Genomic DNA, 9,727 nt, shown 5'->3' with positions numbered 1-9,727 from the left:
CCAAAACTATACACAAGTTTATTTTTATGCAAATAACAATGTGGAATATTTATGAAATATATTTATAAATGGAATCCTTCTAAACCCCCGGACATTCCAGGACGACATGAGATATAATTATTGCGAAATATTTGAACAATAAACAATACATAATGTCTTCGGAAATAGTGGCACTGCACATTTCCTACTGCTAATAATTAAAAATCTTAACTGCTGTACAGTTTTGAGACGCACTGTAGGCACTGGATGGATGAAACGGGATGGAGGATTCTCCTCACATTAGCTGAGCTATTTACTCTATCGATCGCTCTCCGGAGAGGGCCCTTGTTCGATAGTATGTGTAACTAATAGCCAATAGGAGAAGATCTCTCATTCTGATACCATCAAAGCGAATGATAACGTGAGTATGCGATATCAATATGTTATGTACAATCATGGCGGATCCTTGTGTGGATCAGATTGATGTTATCTCCTTTCGTGGATGCTCTCTTGGTGTCAGAAATCACAAAACCGGTCGTTTTTGGCGTGTCCGATCGCGCATGCGCGAAGACTTCGACGAAAGGAAAAGCGCTTCAAAATAATATGCAATGACGACTGACATTGCGATTCTCACTTCTCAATCGTTAACGACAAGTCAAGAGTGTAATCAACAATAATATCAGATAATCCCAAACCTTAAAGATGGTCCCGATGGTTGATATAAACCAAAACAACTTGTGCAGAATGTAGAAGAATGGTATTTCTCCTTTACGGAGTTGCAATGATATTTACGAACGTATTTTCCTTTCTTTTGCTGTATCTGCCTGGTTTTCTTGTACTACTTCTATTATGTCGTAAGAGAATCAAATAAACTGTAAAATATGAAGAGAAACATACAAAAAATCCTTCTTTTCTACTTAATGATGATGTATGTTACTCAACGAAAGTTTACTTTCCCTTTAATTGTGATATATTTTCAGGATCATGGAAATGTTACACCTCACAACAGGGAACAGGGATGTCAATGAGGATGTACAACACGAACATAACATACCGAAACAACTCCTTTCTACTCAGTCCAATTCGTCAAGTTATATCCGCCAAACCTCCACCAACCAACTTCGACAATTGTACTCCTGAGCGTCCGAACATATAACGAATAATGAGGAGTGAAGCATAGGGATAAGGATAACAAAATCAAACACAGCAGTAGTGAATATTTCCCTTTCAACCATATCTATATTTATCATCTGTTCTCTAGTGTCTCTACACACAATGCGGTAAGGGAATTTCACCCTTCACTCGTTCAATTCAGCACGGGCATAAATTTCATCGTTTTAAATAAAAGTAACGGGTAAAATGAGAATATATATATGTTGTGCTAGCAGCGGCGCTCGGGAGCGGAGAGTGGGGATATTACAAACTGCCTCTCAGATTTATTATAGAAGAACGCAAGTGGTGTGATGGGTTGATTGTTGTTTGTTTGAGTTGTGGTGAAAATAGTGTCCAATACGAGAGAAACGAGATGATTATGATTTAGTCTTCCTCAGATTCACTTTCTGCAAATAAATAAAAGAGGGAGAAAAGGTTGAAAAATTAAATTCTGAAATTTCTAAATTAAAACATTAAACTTATAGCAGTATTAGTAAAGGAGCAGTTTATGCAGCATGTTATGTAAATAAAATAACAATAGCCTAAACGTAAATTGAATTCGTTTTTGTATCCGTTTTAAGACGTATGCAGTCAGGATAATTAAATCAATTTGAGTTTGCCTGATGCTGCAAACTAACCATACAACTAACAACTTCATGAACCATACAGATACCAGTGCACTCAAAGGTATTACGACTGTGAAACTAAATTGACTTCAATATATGCTTTAAGCACTGCCTCTCGCAGCATACAAACGTGGCAAATTTCATGTCGTTAGTATGCTAATAGTCATGTAGAGGAATGCTTACAGTTCACTGTATTCTCATTAAATAGTTGGAGGAAACGGATCGAAAAAAGACATACCTTCTTCGGCGTTCTGCAGCCACTCAATGAATTTCTTCATCTGTTCCAGGAAGTGCATTTTTCCCTTGTTAGAATGACCCTCCTTGTACCACTTCAGGATCGAATCTTCCGTGATTACTTCGGCTGCAAAGAAGAGTAATAGTAGTAATTTCAAATTAATGATGATATCGAGCACTGACAATGAATGGTTGCTCATGGACGACAACCAGAATATGATGCTTACTTTTGTAGAAAAGCAAAACAATCTTCGAAAAAGCCTTCATAAAGTTCATGTTTTCATAGCAAAACTCTTGCACCTTCAACAGTAGAACCATCTCCGATCGGTCGGCGGTGGTGAACGCTTCGAACAGCGGCGTGTAAGTGCGCAGATGTTTCAGTGCTTGCTCCGCGACCAGCTCTTCCTTCTTGTTCCATTCGGCTAGTGACATAACGGTGGACCAAATCTGTAGGAAATACGAAAAAGAAAGCAAACGAAATTACTAAAGTACCCAAAACCCCAGTGCCCAAGTACCCAAGTAATCTGTCTCAAAATGTAATGTTCCAAAACGCAATGTGAATGAGATATGCCCACCAAAGCTTGCATATGAAAGCTTTGATTAATGGTGGGAAATATCACAACACACACACACTTTAAGGACATGAACAGATCATATCAATTTGGCTAACCCTTTAGAACCACTAGACGATGTGGGTCCGCCAATAATGGATTTGTCTCGGGTGCCATCAAGCATGACACTGTTTACTACCATTGATACTTACGAGACCAACTACTTCATGCTCGGGAATGTTAGATTTCGTCGACATTTCCTTCGCGTCGGCGATAATATCCTTAATTGTCTTATTATCGTTAATATCATCAATAAGCAGCTGTGAAATATACGAATGAAAGATAGATAATGTAAGTATCTTTATCATTAACCAGTTAAAATGTAACACAGTTCACAAAACGTGCAATGTTTTAAATCTTAACGCGCTCGGCAACATGTTTTATTAACGAGCGCAGTACGACTTAAATATGTTTAGTATACCAGGTGACATTAAATTTCTCCATCAGGAGAAGTTTTTTATTGCTAACCAAAGGGACAGGATGTCTTTCGAATCATTTCCCTATTGATCCCAATACTTGTTCTGGAAGTACATGCACCAAAACATTTCGTTTCTCTGATGTCCTCTACTAATATCCTTTAATATCCATCAACATACAGTTATGTTCTTATTTGTCTCAGATAAACTAAAAGGCAAGTAAATATTTCACGATTTCGAAACTATTTACCGAAGCATAGATCTGATCATTCTCTTGCACACGATTTCCCACTAAACAGAACGATAAAAGCGATACTATTTAGTTCTACTAACTAATGTGCGTATTTGGTCAACGGTTCGATTACATCAACAAAATGATCGCAATATGCAATGTTCGTATCAGCGTACAGCTGTAACCAACGAATGTGTCGGAAAACATGTTAGATCGCTGACACTACGGATTATATTTTAGCACACTTCCGACGCCTACAAATGTTATCAATTAAGCATCATGAGCAGGTTCTAATCGGTGCATATTTTGCAAGACAGACAGAAATGATAGGAGACTGCCGCCTTTTACCATACAATTTCACTCGGCCGTTAAACGTACCTGCGTCAGTTCTCGCTTTGCTTCCTGGCTCGCCTGAGCCATATGGAGCTTGAAAATTTCGGCCAGATCCTTTTCAACAAGTACCGTCTTGAGGTAGTCCTCGCTGCGCTTGTTCATGGGCAGAAAATCCATTAGGCGGGTGTCGAGACCACCCTTGCGCAGAGCCGCCACCAAGGGCGCATTGCCACCCTTCTCCTGCTTGAAGGTGATAAACACCTCTAGCAGAAACTCCAGCGCTATCCCATCCTTCGTCAGGTGTTCGTTGTTCAGCACGTTCAGCACTTGCGGCGGAATGGATCCATTAGCTGGAAACAAAGTGGGAAATGAGTGGAAAAAGAAATATATCAAAAAATTATATTTATTAGCACAACATTTATCATCCGAATAGCGATTCTGATGATAATGTTATAGTTCTCATTGACGCCAGAAGTCATAGAACTGAGTCAGACCGATAAAAGCGTAAGCAAAATGAACTATACGGTTCTTTTTAATTTAGGCACGTTTATGTTTAAACACCTTCGGCGTGATCAAAAACACAGCTTCCGGTAATGATCCTGGTGCCAAAAATCTTAACTACACCATAGTTAACACTTACCCATCCACAGAGCCGTCATGCGAGCGAGTTTGATCCTTTCGAGTGGAGTAAAACCCTTGATGAAAATCAGAATTTTCTTCATTTCCTCTTCAAACATTTTCTCGAGATACTTGTATCGACGCATAAGCCGTATAAAGATCTGTATAACAACGGAAAGAAACATTGGAAATAGGAAGAACGCGTCAGTCAAGGTGGTTCGCGTGCCATCACAATTTCTTGAGCATTATACACATAATGATAGCAGTAGTACGTTGTAGGAAACAAAGAAAAGATACGAGTATGCAAATGAACGCGGATCTCAAGCAAACAGTTACCATATTTATATAGCACACATATCTACACCGGAGTGTTGGGGTAGATCATTCAGAAAAACAATCCTTTTCAACATTCGGCTTCAACTAAAATGTGTGCAAAATCCCGGCCCAGAACGAAAGATTCTCCCATTACTGATATACCTGCTCATGGTTCCGCATCGATTCCATGTCTTCCGATGCTGCGAATATACAGCGATCGGTACGTGGTTTCTCGCCATCTTGTGAGATAGATCCTCCGGGTACTGTAACAATAATGTAATGTCTCTGGGTCAGTCAAATCGAATAATCTACAAATAAGCTGTACATGTACGTGACAAACTTTCTCTGCACTTACCGAGTAATCCACCAGCAATTAAGATATCGAATAATACTTCACCGTAGCGACGATAGTCGAGTTTATTACCAGCGCTGTCAAGGTACTTGTAAATTTGCTCTAGATCTTCAGCTGAATCGAGACCTGCAATGACCGCGTCACGGAATCCCGTGGGGTCATTCTTCTCTCTTTCATCTGAGAAATAAAATCAGAAAAAGATTTATAAGTATTTCGTAATTTCGTGAGAATAAACAGTTGGGGACACCACCCAATAAGCTATTTTTTCAATCATTCTGTAGCCAGGCAACGTATTACGACACATATTGCATAGCTTTAACGTGCGTAACATAGCTAGCCGAAGCCAATATTAATCTTACAGTTACTTTCATTTTCATATCCACAAACTGATGAGGGAAGCATCATGTTTCTGGCAGGGAACTGTATACTTCAAAAATCATTTAGTGTTTATTGAGTTTAAGTGTAAACCCTGGTAACCAATTGTCAAGCAGTCAGCAAATCAAAAATTTTAGAATCGCGATAACAAAACGTTTTGGTCCTTTGTTCACTTAGCTTCTTCGGTAAGACGTGTATTGTTATGTAGCCAGACTGCGTGTTATGACACATATAAGGTTTGCGTTTGCACATGCATAACATAGCTAAGCCGAAGCCAATATTGATTTCACAGTTTCAAACATATTATAATCCTCATACAGATGAAGACGCATCGTGCATGTGGCAGGGAACTGTGGTTTTTGGTTTTGCTCTCACAAGGTATCGACTTTGATGTTTACTATGTGTTCGATTAACTTCATCCGAAGGAATAGGTCCCAACAACGCACTCAAACGATGCAAATGCGTTTGCAAATGAACAATCGATTATACTATACCATAACTGCTCAATAGATACAGCGTACAAATATTTTCTGGACCTATTAGTTTTGTATGGATGTAATTGCCACATTTTGAATTGCGATAAATCTCTTATTAACAATAATGTATTGCAATATAGTTCCTTTGAATCGTATGTTTGTTAAACATTCAGAGAAATTGCTCCAAAATCATAACGTGTAGCGCGATTCGAAAAGTTAGCATTAGGAAACACGAGCGCTGAAAATGGCCATTTTATATGTATGGGCTAGTTGCGATTGACAATTGATAACAATAAACTCTAAAATAAAACAAAAAGTTGCCTCTGCGCCAATATCATCATTGAACTTACCCCTTTTCCTGGTCTTAATGCGTTGACCTGATAGTACTGGTCTTTCGGCTTTCTGACTCATACAACAAATTACTGCAAACCAAACGAGAGAAATAAAATTTTAATAAAACTACACACAATTGAAAACACATGTCATTGAAATATTCTTAAAATAGTTCAATTCCTAATTCTACGTGGTGTTTATGTTAAATCGTTATCCTTCTCTTGCTCGCTATATTCATTTCTTAAAGAGAATTTCATATTGCTACTAAATCTCAGGTTGTTACAAATTCAACTCAAACGTATGTCCCACGAAAATAACAGTAGGATTGGATTGAAACATAACGTATCCGCCCCTGTCTGTCCGTTTCCCATGACCTAAATAAAATAAACAGACCATACAGGCAGCGGGCCATGGACGTCGTTCACGCTTGTCCTTGCAAAGTTTACCTCGATGCAACGAACAGAGACAAGTATATACACACTTCAGGGTTTCTACTGTAAGGTTGTAACGAACGGTGATGTCCGCCAGAGAACAACCAACTTTCCTAGTGGCAAATTAAACAATTTAAATGTTTAAAACAAAAACAAAAAGGAAATTTCTTTTGAAATTTTCATGGTACGCGTGATGATTACTGTTCTCAAACAAAAAAAAAACTAAAACGGGTGCATATATGTTGGTGCAAAACGGTCAAACAAAAGGAAAAAGGATTTGATACGTTTACAAACAAAATAGTGATTATGATTGCGATGCTTGTACGCAGAGTGAGGTACAAGACCGAGAAGAAATGTACCACTGCAAAAATGTGATGTACCGGCCTTGCAGCAAGGCAGTAAAACAAGGGTAATCAATCCATAACTCGCGTGGTCGTAACAAAACTGTAGGTCCGACGGAAGTATCTTACCCGTGTTTTCTTCAATCACGAAAAACAATTTTCAATTTCTCTGTTCCCCTGAAGACGATGTGGGCTTTTTATGGGTAGTCGTATGCGTACGTTCGTAAACTGATCTGAAAAAGGGCAATACGAAGGTGAAAGATGGTACACGGTCAAATAAAGAGCGGAGCAGTCCACACGTAGTGAAAACGCAGTGGGAACAACCGCTAACCAAAAATTAAGCATTTCAAACAATTCCTGTTCTTCTGTAGATCTCTCTTCCGATCTATTGTTTGCGAGGTGATTGAAATAAGTTTAACATAAGACATTGCACTACCTTATCTATTCCTAGCCTAAGAGCGAAAGAAAGTAAGGCAACATTCCTTTCAATCAAAGCCGTTTGAGCTTCGAATAAATCGAAAGAAATTAAATGTCTCGATAGAGCACTAAATTTGCCTTTAACACATTTACAGAGGGTACGGAAAATACTAAAACTAACTAAACATAAATGAAAAACAAAAAAATAAAATAAAGCTTACTTAGTAACTGGGTTTCCGCAAAATGAAGTCGTCGGGTCCGATCTATCCAATCACAAATGGGGGATATATATGTGTGTAATAAATTGTTTAGAAAGATAAATTAACAAAATTAAAAACTGTCACACGCGCGCTCGGCTTGCTCTGTTTCTCTTATTTCCAGTTCAAATTACTCCTGTTTGTTGTGGCCCTGCGTTCTTCACTGAACTTTTTGCCTAGATCTCTGAAGCTTTTGTTTTTGTGTTTCTTTGTTCTTTTCGTCTCCCAAATAACGCACACACACCAGAGAGTGTAATTTTCTGATTATTTTTCTGTGACGGCGAGGTGTGTGTGGTTGTGCTGTGCGATGGTGAATTGGTGAGGCGGGTGTGATGAAAATGAAGACACTACTTCTACCAAAAAGAAAAAGAAGAAGAAAACATAACACAATGAAACATTGTTCTTTCGACGCGCTTGATGAAATCATAAAATATGTTGGTCTAGTATCCTTGCATTTTTTTTTCATCTCTCATTGACTCGCACTCGCACAAGATAATGTTGCCAAAGCGTACAGCTTCGGATGGGTATATAAATATCTCATTTCATATATAATCAAATGTGCATGGCCGCCTATGCTAACTAGCAAACAAAGCGATACGCAAGTACACAGCCAGACAGAGTGTACTTGTTGGTGCAACGTAGGGGGATTCCACCTAAACCGCCAATAACCGGTTTATGCACAATATAATTGCCGTCACTGGCAACTTTTTTCTGCTATTGGCTACATCTAGCCAGATCTCTCTTGCTCGCCCTTCAGCAATGGTAAGGAGTATCTCGCACAGCATGATAAGGGCGGCACACGTGCACATCATGACTGTGACATCGATTCAACCCAAGAAAAAAGGCTTCTACGCTGCCTTCAAACGAAACACCCGCGTGTCAGCATTGAAAATTTCAACCATCCACTTCCGCAAGCTGCTATTACGCTCAAACGGAATTATTTAAAAGGTTATGTTCAAGGCAATTATTCACCGTCAATTCGCAGCGTAACTGGGTTGCCACAAAGCGATTGCCCACATTTAGACCCACAAAGATAGATCGATGACGATGACGACGGTGGTGATGACGACGACGACGGAGAAATGTCTCCTCCCAATGGTAGTTTACACACTGCAACAAACACTGCAATCCAACATGACACATCGTCACAAAAAGCTAGGTTAGGATTTTCCATCCGCTCGCCGCACCAAACCCAATGACAGCCACAAGATAGCAGCAGAGCTGGTTCATGACAATTTTTCATCGACCTCATGCTATGCCCGGAAGCGCATATGATCAAAAAAAAGGTTGCTTTGCTTTCTGCAACTTTCGGAAGCATACAGTAGCGAGCAAAAGAGGTATTTTAAAACTCTTTCCTTGCACAGCACACAAAGCAACGCAAAGCGACGGTAAGCGATGTGCTTGTGTGTGCCCCCCTGTGAAACGCCATTTCACATTCCACACCGAGTGGCCATCTTTAAACCTTTCGCAATAAACGGCATCGTTCTAGAAGGAAAATGGAACCATTTATACCACTTTCAATCGCGGACAACGATGATGATTATCCCATATTTCTAGCCGTCGTGGCGTACAATTGCTTCCCTTCTCAATGGCATACACGCTTCAAGCGCTGATTCAAGATGGAACCCTTCCGCTACCTTCCCGAAGCCGTCCAACGACAGGGTAAAAATTACGCGAAAAAAGCCCTTTTTTCAGCCGGATAATAATCTCCAACTGGTTCACCTAACATTCTAACCATCTGCCTAACCAATTCTTTACCTTTGCCCGAGCGCGAGGGCAACCCTATGAAGGGATTTTACTTACAAATTTATTAGTTATTTCGCGGAGCACTTGACTGAACACAACGATCACACCACACGCGCTGACGATGGAGAAAGAAAAGTACTGCTCGCTGTGCACAGGAAATTACCTCTCGCGCAGTTTTCGGCCCATCAGACGATTCAACCGAGCAGGCAGGGTTCGTCGTTCTCAAACGACCGCTCGAATGAATGTCATTCGAAAAGACGATTGAAAAGCCTTTTTTTTAATAAAAACAACACTGGACAAAATGTGTCTTATTCCTTTTTTCATTTGATGATCTTTATATAGTACTTTATCCACTGTAAATTGAACAACAATTGAAATTCATTTTCGGACATTTTTTACAACAGCCGTTTGTTTATTTGTGGGGTATTGTTTGTTGGGTATTTCAACTTCGTTGTGTCATTTGTGTTTGACTTTTGATTAGAC

At 39.5% G+C, this 9,727-nt stretch overlaps 1 protein-coding gene across 4 annotated transcripts; it reads right to left on the bottom strand.

Annotated features, from left to right (window-relative positions):
- Positions 1 to 1,192: 1,192 nt before the first annotated feature.
- LOC128299522 (protein krasavietz) lies at positions 1,193 to 9,402 on the bottom strand. Of its 4 annotated transcripts, XM_053035515.1 has the most exons (12): positions 9,302 to 9,393; positions 7,463 to 7,851; positions 6,954 to 7,057; positions 6,070 to 6,141; positions 4,872 to 5,045; positions 4,679 to 4,779; positions 4,224 to 4,362; positions 3,629 to 3,933; positions 2,755 to 2,862; positions 2,219 to 2,438; positions 1,996 to 2,118; positions 1,193 to 1,538 (listed from the first exon to the last, which is right to left on the bottom strand). In XM_053035515.1, the coding sequence occupies exons 4-12, from the start codon at positions 6,128 to 6,130 to the stop codon at positions 1,516 to 1,518; spliced, it is 1,254 nt and encodes a 417-aa protein (XP_052891475.1). In that variant the 5' UTR covers positions 6,131 to 6,141; positions 6,954 to 7,057; positions 7,463 to 7,851; positions 9,302 to 9,393; the 3' UTR covers positions 1,193 to 1,515. The 4 variants fall into 4 exon arrangements, with proteins under 4 accessions (XP_052891475.1, XP_052891474.1, XP_052891473.1 ...); XM_053035514.1 differs by lacking the exon at positions 6,954 to 7,057 and having other exon boundaries at positions 7,463 to 7,504; positions 9,302 to 9,402; XM_053035513.1 differs by lacking the exon at positions 6,954 to 7,057.
- Positions 9,403 to 9,727: the final 325 nt, after the last annotated feature.

The sequence above is a fragment of the Anopheles moucheti genome, chromosome 2 (genome assembly GCF_943734755.1).
Source record: "Anopheles moucheti chromosome 2, idAnoMoucSN_F20_07, whole genome shotgun sequence".
Taxonomy (NCBI): domain Eukaryota; kingdom Metazoa; phylum Arthropoda; class Insecta; order Diptera; family Culicidae; genus Anopheles; species Anopheles moucheti.
The sequence above is the reverse complement of the archived record's forward strand: the minus strand, read 5'-3'. Positions and strand labels throughout refer to the sequence as shown.

What these genes read in the sequence shown, in the direction of transcription:
- LOC128299522 (XM_053035514.1), bottom strand. Translation starts at nt 6,130, where the DNA reads ATGAGTCAGAAAGCCGAAAGACCAGTACTATCAGGTCAACGCATTAAG. An exon ending in AGCATGAAGTAGTTGGTCTC is followed by an intron (nt 2,439 to 2,754) that starts GTAAGTATCAAT and finishes TATTTCCTACAG; the next exon opens with ATTTGGTCCACCGTTATGTC. An exon ending in GCTGCAGAACGCCGAAGAAG is followed by an intron (nt 1,539 to 1,995) that starts GTATGTCTTTTT and finishes ATTTATTTGCAG; the next exon opens with AAAGTGAATCTGAGGAAGAC.